General features: G+C 40.8%; 4 protein-coding genes across 4 annotated transcripts; 3 read left to right on the plus strand and 1 right to left on the minus strand.

Annotated features, from left to right (window-relative positions):
- Nucleotides 1-4063: 4063 nt before the first annotated feature.
- LOC110735887 lies at nucleotides 4064-4981 on the plus strand. The gene has a single exon (XM_021916065.1). It carries the CDS (start codon nucleotides 4064-4066, stop codon nucleotides 4979-4981), a length of 918 nt encoding a protein of 305 aa, XP_021771757.1.
- Nucleotides 4982-13436: 8455 nt separating this feature from the next.
- On the plus strand, nucleotides 13437-15643 carry LOC110735888 (putative pentatricopeptide repeat-containing protein At1g12700, mitochondrial; the record flags this gene model as incomplete). The annotated part of the gene is made up of 1 exon (XM_021916066.1): nucleotides 13437-15643. A coding segment is annotated over one exon (1977 nt), but the record flags the coding sequence as incomplete, so codon positions are not given.
- Nucleotides 15644-16787: 1144 nt separating this feature from the next.
- Nucleotides 16788-18623, plus strand: LOC110736772. Its single transcript, XM_021917074.1, has 4 exons — nucleotides 16788-17221; nucleotides 17333-17394; nucleotides 17810-18035; nucleotides 18236-18623. The coding sequence occupies exons 1-4, from the start codon at nucleotides 17158-17160 to the stop codon at nucleotides 18376-18378; spliced, it is 495 nt and encodes a 164-aa protein (XP_021772766.1). The 5' UTR covers nucleotides 16788-17157; the 3' UTR covers nucleotides 18379-18623.
- A 96-nt stretch (nucleotides 18624-18719) lies between these two features.
- LOC110736771 (pentatricopeptide repeat-containing protein At1g09190-like) lies at nucleotides 18720-21600 on the minus strand. The gene has a single exon (XM_021917073.1). The coding sequence runs from the start codon at nucleotides 21285-21287 to the stop codon at nucleotides 19839-19841; it is 1449 nt and encodes a 482-aa protein (XP_021772765.1). The 5' UTR covers nucleotides 21288-21600; the 3' UTR covers nucleotides 18720-19838.
- Between the last annotated feature and the right edge of the window lie 4058 nt (nucleotides 21601-25658).

A 25658-nucleotide genomic window follows, 5' to 3' on the forward strand; every position in this document is an offset into this window, starting at 1 on the left:
TTTTGGGTGGTGAAGTGGGTTTCGGTGGTGGTGAGGTGGGTTTTGGTGGTGGTGAGGTGGGTTTCGGTGGTTAGGTGGGTTGTGTACGGTAGTGGGTTTGGGTGTCGGTTGGTGGTGGTGTGTGAAGGTGGGATAGGTGGTGGTGTACGGTGGTGGGCTAGTGGGTTTGGGTGTGGGTGGTTTCGGTGGTGTTTCGTGGTTGGGGCTGGTAGGGGTGGTGCGTGAGGGTGGTAGGCCAGGTAGGGGAGGTGCGTGAGGGTGGTAGGCCAGGTAGGGGAGGTGCATGAGGGTGGTTAGGGGGCAGGGGGCAGGGGCTGGGGCCAGGGGGTAGGGGGCAGGGGGTGGTGCGTGAGGGTGGTTAGGGGGGCAGGGGGCAGGGGGTGGGGTGGGGCTGCTCTGTTTTTTTTTTTGTTTTTTTTATTCACATTTCCGACGAAATTTTCTGTCGGAATATACCTCTTTCGACGGAAAATTCCGTCGGAAACCTACCCACCTCTGACGGAAATTTCCGTCGGAAATTTGCGACGGAATTTCAAATAAAGTCAAAAACAGCGCCGACAGAATTAGATTCGTCGGAATAACGCCTTCCGACAAAATTTCCGCCGAAAAAGGTCGAATTTCCGACAAGGGTTGTTATGACAGACCAACTCCGACGGAATTCCGTCGGAAAGCCTAATTCCGACGGAATTTCCTATGTTTCCGACGGAATTTTTCCGTCGGAATCCAGCTGTTTTCTTGTAGTGTTTCCCCGACGGTCAATGTCGTGAAGGCGCACGACAGTGTCACAATGCTGGGGAATAGGCTGGTGTAGTCCAAACTGTCGCATGACGCGGTCAGGTAGGTGACTCTCCACAACCTCGAAACAGATCAAGGGGACCCCGGCACGCCACTCTCCCTGATGCTCCAGTAGATGTGCAGGCATAACATCCACCAACTCCGGTACATACGGATCCCATGTGATCTGCAATAACACATCCTAAATAAGTTAGTCCACAATTAGTATACACAATACATAAATGATTACAAATGTCCTCAAAGTGTCTACCTGATCTTCAGTGAGTCGATCAAGGGCGTCTCGGTAGTATGGGAGACCCGTCGCCGCATGTGCCTGTGTGAGTCTGGGGACCATCCACCTGTGGCAACAAATTTGTTATGTATGTTTGCAAAATGAAACCGTATATGGGAAAAAAAATGACAATTGTCACCAACCTGCAACCGTAAGCCTCATCAGCTGCAGGGCGAGGCGGAGCGATGTACGGCTCATACTGGTTATCCTGGTCCTGCTGCCCCGGACGATGTACAGAGTCATCTGAAGTGTTCAATATAGAAAACAAGGTTTATTACTTGATTCGATAAACAATTCTATTTACTAGATTGTACTATGTACAACAAACCGGCTTCTACGAAGAAGTATTGAAACACTAGTGATGGTCGGTTCGGGTGTGAGGCTGAGAGTGAGCCAAACCAAACCAACCCAACAACATGTTAAATAAGTCTGCTGAAGCTCAAGTTATAACATTCTGTAAACACCGAAAATACTACCAACTTCGTAACTATCTTGTTTAGAAGCTGAAATACAGTATAGTTTAGTTTTCCAACAAGACATGGACAAATCCAACCAAAGTTACGTAATGACTTGAACCGAAAACATAGAACATAATGAAGTAATCTTAACAGCCTCATTTAAGAATTTAAGATAGATAAAAGTGTATCCTACTCGGCTACTCCGTATTTCATAACCAAATACGTCCAAGGTTTAGTATCAATATTAGATTTACTTGCTTTATAATTATAACCCATACAAGTTAGAAATTTAAAACTAACGAATAAATTTTATTTTTTTTATTTTTTATTTACTACTGTACTCCGTAATTTCTTCAACACAAATATTATCAATAGTACAGAGTATTACTCCTTTCATGTTTTTTTTAAAGTGTTTCGCTTTGACCGGCACATAGTTTTAGGAAATTTAATTTACGTAAATAAAATAAAGGTAAGTATTGCAGTTGTATTATTAAAAAATTGTAAAAGAAAGAATGTGAGGTTAATAGTTTATTGAAAAGTAATGAATGTGAGAGAAAATAAATAATACGGAGTAATAATAAATAATAAAAAAAAGTAATACGGAGTAGTGGTTTTGGGTGGGGAATGGAGATCATGAAATGAAAGAGACATAATATTAAGGAAAATTTAACAAGAATAATCCAACATTTGCCCCATTCTCCCAAAATAAACCAACCTTTGGATTATTCCACAATAATTCGGACTTTTCTCCAAACTAAGCTTATTTGGAAAAATAATTTGCAAAGAGGTTGCGTGCAAAACTATTTACCAAACTAAGCTTTTGAGATAAAACGTTGTCTCGGACAGCGTTTTATGCCCTAATTTTTTTTTTTTAAAAAAAAAAGAATTTAAGTATGAAACGCTGTCTCGGACAACGTTTTTAGTTGTTGACTTTTTTTTTTAATTTTGTAATTTCTGATTTTTTAAAATTAAAAGAAAAAAAAATTCAATAGCACATAAAATGCTGCCTGAGACAGCGTGTTTATAGTGTATTTTTTTTAAATGAAACGCTGCCTGAGACAGCGTTTCTTGGGTAAGTATTTTCGTGTTTTATCGTAGGATTTTCACTTCACTCATCCTCAAATTTCACTCTCACGGTATCACTCCCTCTCACTAACGGACACTTTCACACTCAACCACCGCCACCGCTGCTGCCGCCATTCACTGTTGCTGCTGCCCCTCTTTCTCTCACTCACTCAATTTTGTGGTAAACCCTAAATTCAAATTAGTGTAATTGCTCTAAATTATGGTTAATTAATGTAAATTGTATCAAATTGTTGCTAGTTATTAATGAAATTGTGGTAAATTGTTGATAATTATTGATGGTGATGTGGTACATTGTTGGTGAAATTGTTCATGAAATTGTTGAAATTGTTGATGGTAATGTGGTACATATATGTGAAATTGTTGAAATTATTGATGGTAATATGTGAAATATAATTGTTGATTAGTATAGATTATTGGTGAGAAGACTCTTATTTCATTATTGATAATTTATCTATCAATTCATATTAGTGTAATGTTTATAATATTAGTTTGTTAGTAATCGTTTTGCATTTCAATCTAAACTAAAAGTTTATAAATGGAGTTAATGCTTAGTTTGTGGGCAACCTTTTTTACCTCGCTCTAGATTTCAATTATCCTAAAATGTGTTTTGGTTATGTAGAATATGGCTCCACAAAATGTAGTTTTGTTATGCCGGTCGGGAGGTGAAATTCTGTTTGATGGACCCCGTGTCGAGTATAGTGGAGGAAATATTGAACTAATAACACTTGAACCGAACATGACTTTCAATGATTTGATGAACGAGGTTCATAGTAGTATTGGTTCAAACCCAAGGAATGTTGAACTAAACATTAAAATGAGGTTTAAGACTGGCAATGGGGTTCAAGTGTTACCTGTTTCTACGAATAAGCATTTGAAAGCTTTAAGGAGAGTTGTTGCAATGAAGGGTGTTCCCACTGAGATATATGTAGAAATGGTGCCTATATGTATCCAACAAAGTACTCGGCCAGAGCAACAATCTACATATATTTCCGGTTACAACATAGAGCCCTTCCAAGTGCCCTCACACGACATTCCATCAACTAAATATGGGATGGGATCTTTCAGTCGAATACTGCACGACGATCAATTTCACATGCCGTTTAGTTCTCATATAGCTTCACCTGTTCATGGGGGGGCATATGTGGCAATGACCGGGCAACCTGGGCCTTTGACATCAAACACCGTCACACCTTCACCGTTGCAATTACATAGTTATTCGCCTATGCAAGATGATGTTCAAGCATCGTCGTCTCAACTTGTGCCAATTCATCTTGAAACTATTGTGGATAACGAATTGTCTGTGTATGATGTGTATACAAATGATGAGGCCGAGAGCGGAGAGGAGGATCGGAAGATGGACTTCAGTTAATGGATGTTGAACCTGCACACATGGAAGTTGGCGAGCCCCTGGTTAGAACTCCCGTACCTTGGTTCAGTCAGGTAAACGAGAACTATGAAGTTGATCAGTATTGGGCCGAATCGGGTAGCCATACATCGTTTGTTCCCGGGGGAGAATTTGAGAAGGGGATGTATTTCGAAAGAAATGGTGAAGATGTATTCTATACAGAGGAATCAATTCTACACCACAGTGACATCGAATGAGAGTGTCCTTCATTTGCAGTGTAAGAAGAAATGTGGTTGGATGCTACCGGGTACCAAATCAAGTGAGCGCTCGCGTGGCTTTACCCTAGTCACGTACAAAGTCCCACACCGGGAGAACTGTGTCACTGAAGTACTATCTACTGATCACCCGCACTTGGATTCGTCAATAATATCAGAGTATGTGAAGTCCTTTGTGCGGAAAGATCCGTCCTTGAAAGTTGAATTCATACAGGAACTCGTCTCCAAGCAATTTCATTTCGATGTTCCGTATCGAAGAGCATGGTATGCGAAGGAGAAAGCAATAGCTGAAATATTTGGGGATTGGGATAGTTCTTACGGCAGACTCCCGCACTTCATGCAAGCACTCCAACAGTCAAACCCGAGAACATGTGTCGTATGGAAACACAAAGCTCTGGTGGACGGTGTATACTACAGCAACATGGAAGTGTTTGAACGAGTGTTTTGGGCCTTTGGTCCTTATATCGACAATTTTAAACATTGTATGCCTGTTATCTGTATCGATGGGACGCACTTGTACGGGAATTACAAAGGAACACTGTTGGTTGCTACAAGTGTGGATGCAAGCTTCCAAGTATTTCCGCTAGCATTTGCGGTGGTTGAAGGGGAAAACACTTCCAGCTGGTCTTGGTTCCTGGGCTGCATTCGGGTTCATGTCACGCAACGAGATGGTCTCTGTGTTATATCTGATCGACATCTTGGGATTATTGCAGCAATGAATGATCCTAACGTTGGATTCACCGAGCCGTGAACCTATCACAGGTTTTGTGTTCGCCACATAGCTTCTAACTTGAAGACTCACGTGCAAAGCAACGAAATGAGAGATATGTTCAAGGCTGCGGCGTACCAAAGGTAGGAAAGAAAACTTCAAGCTGATCTGTGTTTCATCGGTGAGGCATGTACTAAGGCCATGGAGTATAATGTTCAAGTCCCGTTCACTATGTGGTCTCTCTTTTACGACGCTGGTCGCAGATATGGGATATGTACTAAAAACTTCTCTGAAACATTTAACAATGTGTCGAAGGGAGCTCGGTTTCTACCAATCATGTCCCTTGTTGAGTTAACTTTCCACAGAGTTAACAGGTATTTCACTTTGAGAAGGGAGTCTTCTAAGGCTAGGTCTGAACAGGGACTTGCATACCCCCCAAGGTCACTGTCATTCTGGAGAAGAACACTGCAAAAGCCAGATATCACAGAGTGGATGCGTATAACCGCCAATTGCATATTTACCAAGTTACAACATAAAGGGGAGAGCGACTTGGTAGTAAAGGAGGCCATAAACATACTGTCAACTTTCAATTGAGAACGTGCACATGCAACAAACCAAAGATATTCCACCTCCCATGTTCTGATGTTCTAGCAGTCTGTGCGACGTATTCACTATCAGAGTGGCCGTGGGTGGACCCTGTGCTGCAATCGGAGGCCTACACGAACACTTAGGCACCACAATTCTGGCCTATCCCCTGCGAGACAACCTGAACGCAGTATGTCGGCGGCCCAAACTCATTCCTAACGGCAGTATGGTACGTGGAAAAGGGCGGCCAAGGTCAAAGCACATACGCAATGAAATGGATGAGACTAACCGGCCCTCGAGCAAATGCAACCGCCGTCACCAGCAGGGTCACAACCAGACAACGTGTCCATCTAGACCGACATAGGACCTAAGTTTGTATTTGTTATTTGTTGTAGTAGTAGAAAGTAGAATTATTTTGTATCAGATTTTCTAAAGTTTTTTACATTTGGATCATTTCTATTTTCTACTTTGGATGTCGTTTGAAATTTTTTGTCTTTGCCTTTAACTCGTCCAGCTTATGTTTAATTTCTAATCCAGTAATTGTGTTGGTATTTGGTGTATAACGCTTTCAATGAACAGATATCATGGACCGGAGAAGATAGGAGGCCCGGACCCGTTGACCCTTTTGTCCTAACACTACAGGACACACATCGGAGCATTGCCATATGGGACCAGGCGGTAATATTTCATCCGTCCGTTCATGCACTTATGCATGTTAAATTCATATACTTTTTGATATTAATTACGTTCGTACGATTTTTTATCAGGTTGATCTAGCAAAGCAGCTGGTTTGCAGGCACTATACTACCAGGTTTATGGGGGAATGGGTTGTCGATCCACGCGTTATTGCGTATGTCGAGTTGGTTGGCTTGGGTGGTTTTCATCAGATGGCGTTCAGGGAGATCGATCGAGCGCTTGTCACTGCGCTCACGGAGAGGGTGGAGACAGGAGATTCACTCCTTCCACCTACTTGTTGGGGAGGCGACCGTTACGTTGCGGGACGTCGTGATACTCACGCACCTTCCTATACATGGGACTACAGTGACAGGACATGCATTAGTCGATCCCATTGGTTTGGTAGCTCGGGTTCTCGGGGTTCAACCAAGTCCCGACGAGATCAGGGGGTCCGGGTTGAGGGCCGGCTGGATACGCGAGACTTTCCGTGAGCTGCCGCCAGGCGCTGATGACGCCACGGTTTAGAGATACGCTCGAGCGTACTTGTTCTTTCTCATCTCGGGCTCCTTGTTCGGCAACAAGAGCGGGAGCCATCTGTAACTCATTTACCTACAGCTGTTAGACCACGACTAGGATCAAATTCGTGGCTACAGCTAGGGAAGTGCCTGTTTGGCGACGTTGTATCGCCAGCTGTGTAGAGCATCCCACCGCGGTTCTAGCGAGATCGGAGGTCCCTTGATTGTGCTTTAGGTAACTCATATAATTACCAACAACCTATTTCGAAAGCCACTTACCTAGTTTATACTAAACCTAGTTTTGTATTTTTGTGTTGCAGTTATGGGCTTGGGAGCATATCCATGTAGGCAGACCAGGTAGACCTGCTAAGCATCGTGGGGGGAGCAGGACCGGGACAACCAGTACCAGGCGTACGATGCTCCACCGCTCCCTACACCTAATGAGGCGTACGGTTGCGTGTTTGTTACAGTTGTCATTACTTTAGACTTCATATGGTTTTATTGTGCTAGTTGACAAACTGAAAAAAAATTCGGTATTAGGTGGGTGGTCCCCAGACTGACACTTGCGCATGCGGCGAGGGGTCTTCCGTACTACCGAGACGCCCTAGACCGACTCACCGAGGATCCGTATGTAGCTGACTTGGTTAATGCCATGCTTGCACATCTACTAGATCATCAGGCAGAGTGGTATGCCAGGACCCCCGTCATCTGTTTCGAGGTTGTGGAGAGTCACCTCCCCGACCGAGTCATGCGACAGTTTGGACTACGCCAGCCCATCCCCCAGCAGTGTGACACCAGTATCCGCCTGCACGGCATTGACCGTCGAGGAAGAGGGGAGACAGACTGGTCAATGGAGCATAGGGTTTACATTAACCTATGGCAGCGACGGTTGGAGTTCGTCGTTGAAGGTGATCCGATGCAGGGAGTTATGGATCCTCACGATCCGTACATGGTCTGGTACAGGCGGATTACACGGCGTTTCATCAACCCCAGCTACACATCACCATCCACACATTACCATCCAGCATATGACGTCATTAACGGATATGTGAGTTTCTTTTATTCTACTTATTTTCATCAATTTTTTAATTTTTATATCATACAACTGATTGATCGATGATTACTACAGGCGGCGGATATGGTGGCGATGGTTGATGCACTGTCAATCGCCCTTACAGACGGACCCACTAGACCCCAGGTCGAGCGGGTGCGAGATATGGGCGTGGCTACCTTACAGAGATATGGTCACGGCTATCTCGTCCACCAGCGGGGCGGCCATGATGGCCACTCCGTCCATTCACAGTTTGAGCTCGGCTAGAGTAGCGGTGGAGGTGATCCTACGTCACCCAGAGGCGCAGAGGATTACATCATCCACAGTTTTGCGCCCACCCCTACCCAGGAGGGCCCATCGTCTAGCCAGCAGACTCCCCCACCGCCCCGAGACCCATTCACCACCATTACTCATTATAGGCGGCGTCGTTTCAGACGGAGGGATGACAGACAGGGTACAAAACCGTTACCCCGAATAAATGAATCGGGATAGTATTAGCTGATTTATTTGTTGTAGCCGGATTTTCTAGAATGTTGTATATAACACTTACATTATTAATATAATAAATGTTTTTTAAATGAATCTGTGTGTGGTTGAAATTTAATTTCCTTATTTGTCCAAATCAGACTTCTGTCAGTCAAAATAGATCCTTATAGGCCGATGTATATCAAACACAAGACATTTGGGCTCATAATGAGAAATGGGGTAGAAGCGATGGCCGGTCGTGGTTAATGTGGTGGTTCATGGTGGTTATAGTGCTGTTGAGGATGGTTTTAGTGGTTTTAAGTGGCTAAGGTGGGCAAAAGCGGTGGTTGGTGGTGGTGGTGGTGGTGGTGGTTAGTGGTGGTGGTCGATGGTGGGGAGGTTGTCAGGGATCGTGAATGGCGGTGGGGATGGTGGTTGAGGTTGGGGTTGGTGGTGGTGGCGGGTGGTGGCTGAATGAGTGGTGGAGGGTTGGGGGCTGAAGTTGATGTGAGGAGTCTGCTGGTTGTTGTGTGTTGCAGCAAGCAAAAAAAACGCTGTCCGAGACAGCGATTTATGTGCAAAAAAAAATTGCACATAAAACGCTGTCCAAGGCGGCGTTTTATGTTAAAGAAATAAACGTTTCCTCAGCCAGTGTTTTATGTGTTTTTAAATTATTTTTTTTTTTAAAAAAATCAGAATTTACGAAATAAAAAAAATTAAAAAAAAAAAAGGTCAACAGGTAAAAACGCTGTCCGAAACACCGTTTTATACCTTAATTATTTTTTTATAAAAAACCAAAAATCAGGTTATTAAACGTTGTCCGAGACGACATTTTATCCCTGAATCTTAGTTTGGTAAATAGTTTTGCCACGCAACCATTTTGCAAAATATTTTCTAAATATAGCTTAGTTTGGAAAAAAATCCCAATAATTCAACCTTTATACCCCTTCTTCCCAAAATGAACCCAAATGACTAATAACCGGTCATTCCTTTCCCTCTCCTTCCTCCCACCATTTGCCATCATCTTCCTCCATTACCACCACCATTTGACTCTATTGTCACCCACCAACACGGCAACACCACTCAACAAACCATCCAGGCATCCACAACCACCACCAACACCACCATCTACAACCACCTCAACACACCAACATCACCACAACATCCACGACCAAACCACAACACAACCGCAAACATAAGCCCACCCACAACATATGACACGCAAACAACCGCAACTATCACCCGCAACACCAACTACCCACCTAGCCACCCACGACAATCAACAAAAAAACAAACCCTATCTATTCCCAGCCCCATAATTGAAGACATATGCCCCAACTTTGCCTTGAATTCAATTGGGAGAGAAAGAAGAATAGGAAATAAGTTTTGATAGGGAGGTAAATAAGTGGAGTTTGATGAGGGAGGGGAAGGGGTGGCGGGAAGGTTTAGGGAGGTGAGGTTGGGGTTTCGGAGTCTGGGTATGTGGGGTTGGATGGTTTCGGGATATGGGTAGGGTGGGGCTGGTGATTTCGGCTAGGTGGGTTGGGTGGTTTCTAGTCTAGGTAGGAGTGGGGGAAAGCTTTTGGGTCTAGGTTTGGGTGGGAGTGGCAATGGTGGTGGTGGCTCAAGTTCAGGTGATGGTGATAGTGGCTAAAATCGTGAAATGGAGTTGAAGAGGAAAATTTTACAAATATAAAAGTAAATTAAAAAAAAAAAACTAAAAACCAATCATGAAGTGCCACGTAGCACATGTAACCGGTTGTATCGGTAGGTGACCTGCAAGGTGTGATATGGGACAAAGGGGTATAAAGGTTGGATTATTTTGGAATAATCCAAAGCATCGTTGTCAAAATCGCGATCCGGATCGTAGGATCGTGCGATCCGGATCGTAGGATCGTGCGATCCGGATCGTAGGATCGTGCGATCCTACGATCCCATTTTAGCCAAACAATTCGGATCAGATGCAGAATCGCAGAGTAAGCAGGATCATTGTAGGATCGGTCAGGATCGCACATGATCGGTCAGGATCGGGTGGGATCGGACGATCCTATTTTTCATTTAAGCTATTATTAGTTTGTACAGGATCGATCAGGATCGGACAGAATCGTGCAGGATCGGTCAGAATCGAGTAGGATCGGTCAAGATCGTACGATCTTACTTTTTACTTATTAAAATGAGCCTAATGTAATCAAACTTTTCTTTAAGCTAAGAAAATTACTATCCAACTACTAAAACTATAAATTTTACCATTTTTATGGCTTAAAAAATGTTATCTAATTATGTAACAACCCTTTTATAACTATTTTTATCAATTTTGTAGAATCTTACGATTCTACGATCCGATTTTGCCGATTCGATCCTACTCCTCTCACCGATCCAAAGTAGGATCCCGATCCTGATAACCTTGATCCAAAGGTTGGTTTATTTTGGGAGAATGAGGCAAAGGTTGGATTATTCTTGTTAAATTTTCCTAATATTAATGTACTCCGTATCTTTTTGCCAAAAAAAAAAAAAAAAAAAAAAAAAAAAAAAAGTAACACTTAAAAGTATATGGAGGGAGTATTTTCCATCATCTTTAGTTACAAAAACATTTTAATATTACCTTCGATTTTTTAATTGACACATTTTGACTTTAGCACTATTCACACACTTTCCTTTAACCATGTTTTGTGCTTTATACGTAATGAAATATTTAGGCATGTGAGATCTTGTTAGATTCATCACGATATATATTTTCAAAATATTAACTTTTCATGATTTTTTAATATAGGTAGTTAAATATATTAAATTATGAATTTTTACATTGGAAAACGTGTCTAAAGAAACGTGTCAATTACAAAAAACGAGGAAGTAGGATGTTAATTAAAATAATAAGTGGGGCCTACATGCAAAATTACAAAAAGCATGTTGCTATCTATTAGAGAGGTTGTAGCCTAGGATACATGGATACTTCATCCAACTGCCGGACACTCGTTGGACACACAATGATAAGTCTCAGACCATGTCCTAATATGATACGGTTCATTGTGCTTTTTGATATGCCACCTTATCTTTTCAATTTTTTTTATGAGAAAATTAAAGTAAAGTAAGATAGATAAGGTATAGTTAAATTCCAAAAAAAAAAAGTAATAGTTAAATAATGGGTGTGGCTTCATAAATAGCTCATTGTTATATGTGAACTGAAAGAGTATTATAATATTGTTAATATGATATAATGTGATCTAATGAGAGGGCTGAATGATAATATAAAAGTAGAGAGTGAAAAGATTTCAATTGGACAAGTCCTTTATGTTGATAATCTTGTAATACATTTTAATTTGGATATTTTAGATTTTAACACCTGACAACAACCCGAAAATGGTTTTTAACACCCTCCAAAAAAAAACTTTTATTTTAACACCAGACAAAAACTATAAAAATAGTTTTTACCACCACTTAACGGTTTTCGTCCGAAAATTCCGTTAAGTGGGGTCCACAGTGACACGTGTCACCATTTTACTTGTTTTCAAAAAATAAAAAAAAATAAAAAAAAAACAAAAAAAAAATAGATGTTTTTTAAAAAAAAACTCAAACAACCAGAAGGCAGCCACCAACGGTGGCCCTTCTCCCTGGCCAACTCCCGAACCACCCTCTCCTAGCCCCCCGTCACTAGGTTTCGCCACCGAACCTTCCTTATCACCGGAAATCGACGTACCCTCGCTTCCCGCAGCCAAAATTCGAGAACCCCCACCGAAAATCGCGCCCAAAAAACGGCGACGAATTTCAAGGGTGGTGGTTTTGCGGCTGAGCAATCTTCCTTCCCCAAAAACGCCGGTGAATTTGGCCATTAATGGCTGAAATCGACCAGTTTTGGGGCTGAGTGGCCTTAACCGGCCGATTTCGGCCATCAATGGCCGAATTCGTGGCTGAATCAACGGCCAAAAATTTGTGGCTGGTGATGGCGGTGGTCGGGCTAGGGTGGTTTAGGGCTGCGGGAAAAGGGTGGGGATGGGTTTAGGTCGACCGGTGAGGGAGGGGGAGATGGTGCGCCGGTTATTGCGTCGCCGGCTGTGGGTCAAGCTGAAGAAGAAGGTGTCAGTGGTGGGGCGGCGGTGGGGCTAGGGTGGCTGGGTAGTTTTAGGTTTTTTTTTTTTTTTTGTTTTTTTTTTTTTTGGCCAATAATAAAGCGACATGTGGCTCATGAACCCACTTAACGGATTCCTAAACGGAATCAGTTAAATGGTGGTAAAAACTATTTTTATATTTTTTGTCAGGTGTGAAAATAAAAGTTTTTTTTTGGGGTGTTAAAAACCATTTTCAGGTTTTTGTCAGGTGTTAAAATCTAAAATATCCTTAAATTTATGATGAGCTAGCCCTAGTTACTCATTTTGAGTAACAATATCTGTTACTCGGCAAAATTGTAAATAATTGCTTCTTCCTCCTTCCTCCTTCCCATCATCACAGCCACCACAACCATCACCATCATCACTCAAGTCGATCTTCTTCTTCCCCGTCGACTTTCGATCTTCTTTCTCCCTTCGACCTCCGATCTTCTTTCCCACGTCGACCTCCTCTTCTTTGTCCTTTCTCAAGCCCACAACGTCGCAGCAGAACAAAACTCAATCTTTCCCATCTCCACCTTCCCTAATCTCCACCCACCTCCCCCGATATCCATCCACATCTGAAAAAAAAAAAAAAAAACGAAAACCCTAAGAATGAAGGGTGAAATTGAGGGCATGGTCAACCCCAAAGGGAAGGGGTGACCATGTCCTCCATTGAAGCTCCCTTAATTGGGCTTAATTTTCGAATATCGGCGAAGAAGTGATGATGGTGGTGGCTGTTTTGATGTATTCGGTCGGAGAGGTGGTGGTGGTGGTGGTGAAGAAGTGGTCGACGTGAGTGGATGTCATGGTTGAGTACTTGAGGTAGAAGAGGAGTGAGGAGAGAAAATGTTGAATGGTAGTATTTAAAAGACAATAGTACCCCTTTGTTTAACGATAAACCCAAATATCCAATAACATTTGTTATTCATGCACTCATAAAAGTAGGAAAAAATCTTCAGAAAAAAAAAAAAAAAAAAGAAAAAAAAAATACTTTGCCAAAATACTTTTGAGGTGTTTGATAACGTACGTACGTGAGATTAGAATGGGCATGAGATTGGGAATAATTCCAACACTCCACTCCACACAACTTTCATAAAGACTAAGGAAGCCTTTCTTCTTCATAATTGTTTCCAGAATTACAGAGTATACATGAACATGATCAGGTCTATATCAGACCTGATCATGTTGGAGAAGCTTTTCTTCGTCCTTGTTTTCATGGCGCCACTTTAATCAAGCTTCGTCCTCTTCATTTTCATGGCAGATCCTCAAGTAAGCTTCTCCATTTCTCTATTCCTTTTCCCTTTTTCGATTTCACTTTACCCCTGCTCCATTCGCCCTCTATTCACCTTTCTTTTCTGTTTCCTTCCCGAAATTACACCAATTACGCTACTCAAGACTTTGATTCTGATTTTGATGACCCCAAATTATTTCTGAAATTTGTTAGACAACAATCCAAATTAGGGTTTACTAATGTTGAAATCCCCCTTTCCCTCTTTCACCGTATGAAATCGATGCGCCCAATTCCTGGTATTATTGATTTCAATATGCTTTTTTCAGCCATGTGTAAGATTAAACCCCACCCCCCTTTCTCCACTGTCATTTCTCTCTACAAGCACCTCCTTTTGTCTGCTCTCCGTCCTGATATTTACTCCCTTAACATCCTTGCTAATTGCTACTGTCGTTTGAACTTTGTTGATTTGGGGTTCTCTGTTCTCGCCAACATTATTAAACTTGGTTTTCAACCTAATATTGTCACCTTTACTACTCTCATCAACGGCTTCATTCACTCTAATCAATTTGAGAAAGCCGTTCCATTGTTGGATAAAATTGTCAAGCTTGGCTTCCAACCCACATTAGTCACCTATGGTTCTATGTTCAAAGGTCTCTGTAGGTCCGGTGATAATGCCGGTGCTCTCAAACTCCTCAGAAACATGGAATCTTATGGACATTGTTTGCCTAATGTTGTCATTTATAGCACCATCATTGATAGTCTCTGTAAAGACCAGTTATTACCTCAGGCTCTCCGCCTTTTCAAGGAGATGAAAGTCAAGGGAATTTCCCCTAATGTTGTCACCTATACTACCTTAATTCGAGGTATGTTAACTTTGGGACAACAGAAAGAGGCTCAAGAAATGCTGACTGAGATGTTGAGGAACAACATAACTCCTACCACTGAGACCTACAGCATGTTGATTGATATGTATTGTAAAGATGGCAAGGTTGGTGAAGCACAGGACATTTTTGAATACATGACTAAGATAGGATTGGTTCCTGATATCATCACTTACAGTGCTCTGTTAGATGGATATTGTTTACGTGGTGAGATGGATGAGGCAGAAAAGCTTATGGATTTGATAGTTAAAAATGGTTGCAAACCTGATGTAGTTACTTACAGCAGCTTAATCAATGGCTATTGCAAGTCTAAAAGAATTAACAGAGCTCTTGGTCTGCTCCAAGAGATGCATTGTAACGGATTAGCCCCTAATGTTATCACGTACAACACTCTTATAGATGCCTTGTGCAAAGACAATCAACTCAAGCTTGCACATCAATTTTTCAAGGAAATGGAAGCTCATGGACTAAAGCCAGATGTAATAACTTGGAACTCATTACTTGATGGCATGTGTAAGAATGAACAAATAGATGAGGCAATTGCAACAAAGAAGCAAATAGAGAATACTGGAGTGGTCCCTAGTATTATTACATACTGTATTCTAATGGATGGTTTGTGTGAAGCTAATCGCCTTAGAGAAGCGGTGGACATCTTCTCCTTTCTCACAGCTAAAGGGCTGCATGATGTGCGTGCTTACAACATAATGATAAAAGGGTTTTGCAAAGAAGGGTTGCTAGCAAAAGCCGATGAATTACTGAAGAATATGGAGGACAATGGATGCTTTCCAGATGAATGCACCTTTAATACAACTATTAGAGGATTTATTGATGGAAAGGACATTAGGAGAGCATTAGAGCTTGTCAGGTTGATGAGAATCAGAGAGTTTGTTGCTGATAATCACACGATATCATCATTTGTGGGCTTAATCGCTGATCCAAATATCGGTGATGCAGACAAGGATTTGCTAAAAATGTTTTTTGAGAACTGAGTGAGCAATAGTTAGGAGCAAAGGTGGAAGTAGCAATGAATAAAGTATATATGATCAGCTGTGATAGAGATGTGTAACATCAGGAGGGAATGTTGTAAATTAGTAAGTCTTATATTTAATGTGTTTTGATTGATTGTAGGCGAAGACCTTAACACTTGTAATTTGGAACATATGATGCAAATGTGGATCAACCTGTAAATTTTTTATCTAATTGCTGCGTTTGCTTTCTATCTGCCAGTGGAGTTGCATATGTTTTCTTACTACCTGATAACTGCCTTTGAATATTAGCGGTACTAGAGCTCAAGTATAGCTATATCTAAGCCATGGCACAAATACAAGAACATGACATTGAAGATCGATGACACCAACCGTGTTTACTTTGCAAAGGAGTCAATTTAACCATTTTATGTAATTACACTTGTTGCACACAATGATCTACTTAGTTTTTACTCAGATTGTTTTTTTCATGATGTATGAAGTTTGGTTGTTGACTGTTAATGAATAATTTATGGGTTGTTTGCTTTGAATACGTACATATATTTTTTTTTTTCCCTATACAAAAGGATGATCTTACTACTGCTTAACTTGCACTCTCTGGTGCTGCTGAAGTTAAAGATCAAGGATCAACACTCAAGACTTCCATTAGATATACTTCGTAATTGATGGCTTGTGTGAAGCTTTGATTTCCTTCTCATCTCTCACAGGTAAGTGCTTGCAGCCAGATGCATTTCATAGTAAAAATCAAAGGACTTTGTAAATATGGTTTGTTGAATGGTGCCACTGAATTGCTACAGAAATTGGATGTCCTCTAGATGAATGTAAATACAATACAGTTTTTTTTTTTTTTTTTTTTTCAAGTATGTCAGCAAGACTTTGAACTTGTTGGCGCTATGAGAAGCGAAGGGTCTGCAACTAATACATATACAACTTTATTTGCCAGTGTACTCTGATACTCTGATAGTCTGATTATGCTGTTAGTGATTCAGATAAGGCTTTAGCTGAGAATTTTTACAAGAATTTGTATTCGGCCTCTGATGTTAGGAAATTTTGGTTTATGCTTAGTCTCTGCCTCTCTGGTTCTTCCCTTCTCTGATTATGTATCCTGTAACAAGTATCATCAGTAATAACCATTCTTTGGCTTGTTTCCTATAGTGCTGTGGTCAAGAGAGCTTTGCATACTCCATTATATGTATGTATACTAGTCTGCAGTATGGAAGATGTGTACTCGGCGACTTTGCACTGTCACTGTTGTTTATATGAGTATATGAAGTATAAAAGATGGTAGGTTTAAACTTAAGTTGGTGGACTATTCTAACTGCCATCTCTCTCTTTAGTCTATATGTTCTCAACCACAACAGAATATTAAAAGGCAAGATTACTTGCAATATCATATTAAAAAAAACACTAATAATGGTATAAAGCATTAATATAAGTATATATTCTAGTACAATAACCAATATCAGTTCAGAAAATTGAGCACATATATTGATTTCATATTCCTACCAAAAAAACAACAGAATGCAAGAAAATTAGAGATGAAAGATACAAGTAATACTATAAACCGATAGGATATTGACCAAACGAAAAGCCAAAAAAGAACTCAGATGCTTCACTTCACGTCTTGTCTTCACTATATATTGCGAATGTTTATACGTTACAGCTCCCACTAAAACAGTTGATTGTTAATCTCCCTCTCTTAGCCAGAACTTTCCAAAGAAATTCCTTCGCTCTTGGACCTTCTATAATGGCAAGACATGCAGTTGTTTATGCTGTTCTGATTGTCACTTCTGCAATTTGTTTCAGATCAGGTAAGCATAGTTGAGAACACCTCTGTTCTAGGAGTAATTGAACTGCATAATTTCTTGTTTCATGTGCTTTCAGTTTCATCTTTATAACTTGTGATTATTCCTTCTGTACAGGCTATGCACAGGATCCAGGACAACTTCTTATAAAAGCACTGTCTTGTTTCAATGCCGACAATGTAATTAAGCTCCCACATATCTTGCATAATTGTACTTGCACATAAGATGAACCTCATGTTGGTAGAGTAACGGAGGTCAAGCATTTCAATATTTTAGGCAAAATATCTTCAGAAAACTCGAAACAATTACACCTTTTTCCATCAGAATTTTAGTTGATTACGCTTTGTTGCCTACACTTTAGAAAGAGAACACCACAGCCTCAACCGTAATTCATATTAGTTTTCTGAATATCTGAAAAGTATTTTCTCCATGTGCATAGTAAAGTTGTAAGTTCTTCAGTACAGCAAAGAAGTTTTTTAAACAATAAAACAAAAATAAAAATAGTGTTGCTGGAAAACTTATTTCATACATATAAAATATCTTGATTATTTTACAAAATTACTCGTATATTTCACTGATAAAATGTCAGTGCAGATTTATAGTAGGTGCTCGGAAGCATACAGACTAACCCAAAGTGGATACCTCAACATACCTCCTGCTGCAACAGAACAGTTCTGCTATGGTCCGTGTTTGGCAGAAACACACCTTGTCCTTGACTGTGTCGATCATTCGCTGTCCAAATTTGTATTCTACAACAAGGCCACAATTAATGATGTACGAACAACACTTCAAGCAGCTTGCGGCCACACACATGAAAGAGGTACTAAGCTCACTAATCCTCACAGCATAAGGAATATTGTCCAATTGACAATTTGCCAACAACACCATCAGCCTTCATTAATAAAAAAATACCTGCAAAAAATGAGAACAAAAAATTTAGTAGCTAGACGCACAAGCCCAAAATTTTCTGTTTTTATTGCACTTTAAATAACTTGTGGTGTATTGTAAAATACTGTGCAGGCAACTTCAATGTAGAAGAATACATGCAGGAATATATGCAGGATTATTGGAGCGGCGCAAATCTACCACTTTTACCAAACAACTTGTTTACCTTGATTTTCCTTTCTTCAACACTAATCCTCATGATCAGAGAAGCTCTGTGAGGTCCTATATGACAGGAAGCCAAATATTTATGAGAAAATATTATACTGAAGCAACGAAGTAGATTTGCTTCTTTTTATTCAGAACTAATTAAATGAAAGAAGCATGTATATATGTACACACTTGACATCAAGCCATAATGCCTGCTTATGATAATAACAACACAAGGAGAATTATGTAAACAGGTATATTAAACCAACAGAACACTGAATGAGAGAAGCAGTAAAGCACAATATTTATATGTATACACTCAACATCAAGCCATATTGCCAGTTTATGATTATTCTCAATGAGAATTGAGTAAATAGGTATATAAACCCAAAGAAGAGTAGCGCCAATGTATACACTGCATATGTCCAGCTTATAATGTACTCGTTATAACACTACAAAGAGATCTGTATACATCTGTAAATAGACTTATTACCCCCCAAAGGCTTGTAAAATAATCAAAAACATGTGGCTGAGCAATAATCAATATGATTCATGATAAATATTTACCAAGTTAATCCCATACAAAAGAACTTTGAACCTCTCCCAAATCTCAACACTAATAAAGCACCTAAAAGCAGTAGATGCCCTAGCTCTCTGATAAAAGCAGTAAAAGCAGGTCACTCTCATCAAAATCAGATCACATGATAATGTGGCTCCTAGAAGGTGTAATTCCTTTTTAATGAATACACAATAGAATCACCAAAAAAAGGGTACTATGCAGCAACTCTGCTCCATGGTCGCTTCAAACCCCACAAAACATGTTTGCAGAAACTCCAGAAGATTGAAAGGGCAAAGCCATGACTTCCTATGCGCAGATGATTCTATTATGAAATCATATTTTATAAACTCATCTTACTTGTCACAAATGTGAGTTTTCCCATAAAGCCTTTGTTATGTATCATATTGGACATCATGAGATGCCATCAGTTCTCTATCTTCCCCCCCCCCCCCAGCTCTCCAGCCTCTCCAAGGCAAAAATGGTCTTCATTTACTTATAACCTATGATGCTTGGAATAGGATACGAGTGTCAAGACTCAAGCGTGCATCCAAGAGTATGATCTGAAAATTTCTCAACTTGAATATATAGGATGTAGTTATGAGTGTCCAAAGCTAAAATATGAACAAGGGGATAAGGAAACTTCCTTTGTCACATTCTCCAAATTGAAGAGTCAAAGTGTCCATACCCAGTAGAAGTGTCCCTAACATTAAAGCTTACAATTCTCTCCTGGAAGTTAAACAGCAGAAGTCACAGAAAACAGTACAAGATCCTCAATCAATAATTGGTCTTCTGTCCCCTAAGGTGATAAGCCTAATAGCCGCACAAATTTAATCAATCAAACCGGTCCAACATAATAAATATCTTTACGACATGTTCTCTCCAGGACATTTCTCAGGCTCTAGTCAAAATAGTCCCTTACATGCTTGCTGCTGCTGAGGCTGCACAACTAAAGGAGCTATTAAGTTTTATTCACTATCCAACCAAGCTGAGCCCAATGGACTTTCTGACACTATTATCCTTCATTAATACTCTTAATTTATCAACTTCATCCCATTTCCCTTCTTCTGCGTAGATATTTGATAACAATACATAATTACCAGAATTCCATGGCTCAAGAATGATAAGCTCTTTAAGAGCATGTTCTGCAAGTTGAACATCACCACGATTTCGTGAAGCACTGAGCAGGGCACCCCACAACACAGCATTTGGCCTCATTGGCATGTTTTTTACCAAGTCATATGCCTCAGTCAAACATCCACTTCGCCCAAGTAGGTCTACCATACATCCATAATGCTCAAGCTTTGGCAGAATTTTGTGCTTGACCGTCATCAACGAGAACAACTGCCGGCCTTTCTGTAACAGTCCTGCATGGACACAACAGGTTAAAGCCCCTACATAACTAGAATCATTAGGCTTAATACCTTTACTGAGCATTTCTTCAAACAAATCAGCACCAAGCTCGCCTTTCCCATTAAAAGCAAGACCTGAGATTAGGGTGTTCCAGGATATCACATTTTTCCGAGGCATTTCACAGAAGACCTGATGAGCTGTTTCCAAGTCTCCACATTTGCAATAGAAACTCACTATCGAGTTACCCACTGTGATGAAATCTCGAAAGAGTCCACTTGATTTAGCATATGAGTGCAACCTATTCCCAACATCAAAAGCACCCAAACGACCACATACAGGTAGAACAGAAACCACAGTAGCCTCATCTGGCTCAAAACAACCATCAATTTCCATATCCCTGAACACCCCCAAGGCCTCCCTATCCCTCCCACTCTTCGCCAACGAAGATATCATCGAATTCCACGACACAATGCTCCGTTCCCTCATCTGCCTAAACAACAACAACCCCATATCAATATCCCCCATCTTACAGAACCCACGAATCATCAAATTCCAAATGATCACATCCCTATGCGGCATTTCATCGAACACCTTCTTTGCATCCTCCATCTTCTCACAATTCGCATAAAACTCAACAATCCCAATCCTCACAGCATTACGCCGCTCAAACCCAAGTTTCATAATCTCACCATGAACAAATTTCCCAACCTTTGAATCACGGATATTACAACAAGACTTAATCAAAGGCGCAAATGTAAATTCATTGGGCAAAACCCCATCATTTTTCATAAGAGAAAAAAGAGATAAAGACTTCTCAAATGGCCCAGAAACAGAGTAACCCTTGATCATAGAATTAAAAAGGAGAAGACCAGGGAACTGGGTTTGCTGAAATACAAGCTCAGCGTACCGCATTTTGCCATTGGCCCGACAAACGGCAACGAAATGAGAGAGAACTTGATTTGATTGGTGGAGCTGGTGGCGGAGGAAATGGGCGTGGATTTCGAGAAGGCGGGTTCGGGTTCTGCGGTCATGGAGAAGACTGAGGATCCGGCGCTCCACTTCTCTGCTCATTTTTGTGTGTTTGCTGTAGTGCTCAGCTGCTCACGACGTGTTTGATGAAATGACTGTCAGAGTTTAGATGAGAAATAATTTGGAAGTTATTTTTTTGGCGCCAACCAAAGTAAGCCTAACAAGTTTTTACCGTTTAAAAGGTACTCCGTAACAGTTATGGAGTACCACCTCCGTTTTGTTGAGTCTTACTCATTTAATGTAATTATGCAAATAAAAAAATAAAAAAGGACTTTTCTACATAATAACCCTCCTTATTTCGCTTTTTTACGTTGTGCCCCTTCACACACTGTAACGTACATGTAGTAAGTATACAGTAACCATGACGTTAACAAATTCCGTTAGTAGGACCCACTTTCCCTTTATTTATATTTTTTTATCAATTTGCGTGTTGATAAATGTTCTGTTTAAGGTTTTGTGGACTATTTTGGTCCTTAAGGGTCCAAATTGAGCTCAGCTTTGACAATAAAATAACGTAAATGTCTCGTGTTACGTATTAAAAACGTAAACACGCAAATCGAGACATTTTTAATACGCAACACGATGCATTTATGTTATTTTTTTGCCAAATCTGAACTCAATTTGGTACCTTAAGGACCAATATAGCACCCAAAACCTATAATAGAACATTTTCCAACACGCAAATCAATAAAAAAATATTAAAAAATGAATAGTGGAACCCACTAACGGAATTTGTTAACGGCGAGATAACGGTAAGGTTACTTTATAGTAACTAAATGTACCTGCGGGTTACAGTGTAAAAAGTGATATATGGAGGGGCACAACGTAGAAAAGTGAAATAAGAAGGGTTATTACGTAGAAAAACCCAAAAAAAAAAAGGATTTGTTAAACATCGCCCGCAAATTACCATATAAAGCCCACAAATATGACTTGGTGTGACAATTATGCCCATTTTCTAAAATTGAACAAATCTCGATTTAAAAAATGTGGAGCCGTACTGGTTCGCCGGGGTAGACCGGAGGGCAGGCCGGAGATGCGGGGGACGTCGGAGGTACGTCGTCGTCGACGGAAAACGAGGTAAGTTACCGTTAAAATTCACGGTTTACCGTAGCAGTGGCTCCGGCGCCTAGGATGGACGCCTTTACCGTAGCATGGACGTCCAAGCCAGACGCCAGAACCACCACACCGGCGTCCAACCCAGACGCCCAGACCACCAGACAGGCGTCCTGGCCAGGCGCCAGTCCATTGGCTGAGGCGGCCCTGCTAGGCGCAAGTCCAGTGGCTGTGGCGGCCCTGGCAGACGCCACCCTTTTTAATTTATTTTTTTTTTTCTTTTTTGATTTTGTTGTTTTTTTTTTTTAAATCGAAAATGATTTTTTTTTAAAATTTGAAATGGGTTTTTTTTAAATTAATTTTGAAAATTCGAAATAGGTTTTTTTAAAATTAAGTTTGAAAATTCGAAATGGTATTTTTTTTAAATTAAGTTTGAAAATTCGAAATGGGTTTTTTTAAAAATTAAGTTTGATTGTTGAGAAAGGTTTTTTTTTTTAAATTAAGTTTGACAATTCGAAATTGTATTAAAAAAAAATTGGAAATGGTTTTTTTTTTAATTTATTTCAAATTGAAAATTCAAAACGGTGTTTTTTTAAATTATGTTTAATAATTTAATGTTTTTATTTATGTAGTGAGTAGATTTGTGTTAATGTATACCAAAATATTTAATTGTTTATGTGACTTTTATAAATGATTGTGTTTAAAATTTGTATGTGTATGTGTATGAATAATATTATACATAATTATGTTTTTTTTTGTGTTAATTTTGTGTAAATATAGAAATTAAATGTATTATCCGTTAAATGTATTTGTTATAATATATAATTGATGCAGGATTATGGTGGAGACGGAAATGATTACAATGGGATATTTGGACATGATGTTCCATTCGAAGAAGCTCAACAAGCGATTGATTGGGCAAAACAGGTTGCAATTGCAGCTGGATTTTGCTTGGTAGTAGTAACTCATAAATTTCAACGGGATGGTAGAATGGATCGCATTTTGAGATGTGACCGTTATCGCAAAAGAGAAGAAAGAGATTTTCATACAGCCACTCGGTTTGATACAAAGCGGAAAGGTTGTGGGTGTGAGTTCAGAGTAAAGGTTCGACAACTACGGAGTCGTGACGGTTGGGAAGTGATTGGTTACTCTAAATGGGGGTATCACAACCATGAGATGATAGTATATGAAGAGGGTCATCGACAGCTGAGCGGCTTAAGTCCTGCTGCGAAACTAGTTGTGAAAGAAATGAGTGATGCTCAAGTCAAGCCTGCTAAAATATTAGCATCTGTGTTAGAGAAATTTCCAGAAGACCATCCAAACCGAAGACACATCTACAACGTCAGACAGCAACTCAGGTTTGAACGGTCAGAGGAAAGGAACCCTATACAGCAGCTGCTACACCAGTCACAATCACGTGGTTACCTGTTCTGGTTTGATTCTAATGAAGATACGGCGGAGGTGACTCATCTTTTCCTTGTGCATCCTGATTGTGGTGATATGATCAAGTCTTGGCCATTTGTGATTTTGATCGACTCAACGTACAAGACAAACAAGTACAAGTTCCCACTGGTTGAGATCATGGGGATGACTCCAACGAACCAGAACTTTTTGATTGGTCATGCAATCATCAAGGATGAGACGGCTCCAAGTTATTATTGGGTCTTGGAGAAGCTGAGAAACTACATCGGGCCTAATGTTCATCCAGCAGCCATCGTCAGTGACTGTGAGGGAGGTCTCTTTGCCCCCATAGCAGAGCTGTTTCCAGAATCGAAGCACTTATTGTGCACATGGCACATCAACAACTGCGTGAAAGTGAAAGCCTACAACCTTTTCAACAAGAATTTGGAAATGGCAGAGAGATTGGTGAATGTAAGTGGCGGAAGATCCTACAGGCTACCACAGAGGAAGCGTACGAGCGAGAATTGGCTAACTTCAAGGATTCGTACCAGTGGTGTCCGGCACTGGTGGACTATGTGATGCAGCAATGGGTCCCTCACAGGGAAAAGTTTGTCATAGAGCTACCAAGGACTGGATTGATTCATCGACCGCTGCTTCGGATACTTTGTTTGATAGACTTAACAAGTCAATTGAAACTCAGAAGAACGGCATCAGGAACTCTCTAGAGGACTCAGACGACGACATGGTACGATGTATAGCCATTTCATATTTAAGATTCTCCATGGTCGTGTGTCGCACTACTGCTTGGGGTTGATTCTCACTGAGCTGAACAGGATGAGGGACTTGGCTGACGAAGTGTATGCTCGGTGCGGGTGTGCTATTTCAGTAACTCATGGATTACCTTGCGCATGCACCATTCACCGCGTTATTACAGAAGAAAGGGCGTCATTACATGTTGATCAGGTTCATTCATTCTGGCGGACGCTCGTTATTGGTGAGCATGCAGATACTCAAACGGCCGACCGTGAACAGGAGGAGTTGGAGCAGTTTCGTTCGATGTACGACCGAGTGTCCTCCAGTCATCCTTCTATTATTCGTGACGCTACTCATGTACTTCATGACATGTTCCACACGTCTACCTTAGATTTTGAGGAACCCGAAGGAGTTGACCGTCCTCTAGGTCGACAACGGCGGAACAGGAGTGCGTTTGAGTATATCCGTGGTCTTGGTCGTGGTCGTGCTCGTGGTTGGACATCGTCATCTAGTCGTAGTCAATGTTCATCGTCTGTGAATATGCCCCTGAGAACTGGTACGTTTTGGTTTTTTACATTGCACATTGTTTATAAGGTTACTCCTGCCTTCTTAACTATGTTTAATTATATGGTGAATAGGAAGAAACGATGTTGATCAATTTCCGTACAAGGACAGGATACCTAACATCATCATGCCATACTTGGAAGGGTGGAATGATGTAGTCGGAGATGGTAACTGCGGATTCCGGGTCGTGGCTGATGTTTTTCAAATGGGCGAAGACAACTACGGTTTGGTGCGTCAGTTGATGTACAGCGAAATTGCCTCTAACCGAAATGTTTATCGTCATGTGTACCAGGATGACTTGGATGGCGCTCTGCGGCGTATCCGGTGGGGAGGTGGACCTTGCGGTCAAAATCATTATTTTGACGCGCCCCTAAATCTGTTTGCCGTTGCAAACATTTACAAGTGCGCAGTCATGCATTTCGGGCTGGGATTGCATACTCAAGCTTATTATCCTTGTACCACGGTTCTCCCTTGGCGTTCGCGTGAGACTGTCACCACACCGGTCAGAGAGGTAGCTATTGCGTTTCTTGGGTCGTCATACAGACATTTCATCCGACTAGACATGTCATCCGATTTTCCAGTGCCACCGATTATACCTCGGTGGTACACCATTCGCACAGTGAGCGTAGAGGGTTGGGATGC

This window comes from Chenopodium quinoa, unplaced genomic scaffold (genome assembly GCF_001683475.1).
Source record: "Chenopodium quinoa cultivar QQ74 unplaced genomic scaffold, ASM168347v1, whole genome shotgun sequence".
NCBI classification, from domain to species: Eukaryota; Viridiplantae; Streptophyta; class Magnoliopsida; order Caryophyllales; family Amaranthaceae; genus Chenopodium; species Chenopodium quinoa.

Bases quoted from the DNA above. Each gene is read 5' to 3' on its own strand.
- LOC110736771 (XM_021917073.1), bottom strand. From the start codon at position 21,287: ATGAGCAGAGAAGTGGAGCGCCGGATCCTCAGTCTTCTCCATGACCGC.
- LOC110736772 (XM_021917074.1), top strand. From the start codon at position 17,158: ATGGCAAGACATGCAGTTGTTTATGCTGTTCTGATTGTCACTTCTGCA. The intron at 17,395-17,809 runs GTAATTAAGCTC...ATGTCAGTGCAG, and splicing joins CTTGTTTCAATGCCGACAAT to ATTTATAGTAGGTGCTCGGA. The intron at 18,036-18,235 runs GTACTAAGCTCA...AATACTGTGCAG, and splicing joins CGGCCACACACATGAAAGAG to GCAACTTCAATGTAGAAGAA.
- LOC110735887 (XM_021916065.1), top strand. From the start codon at position 4,064: ATGAAGTTGATCAGTATTGGGCCGAATCGGGTAGCCATACATCGTTTG.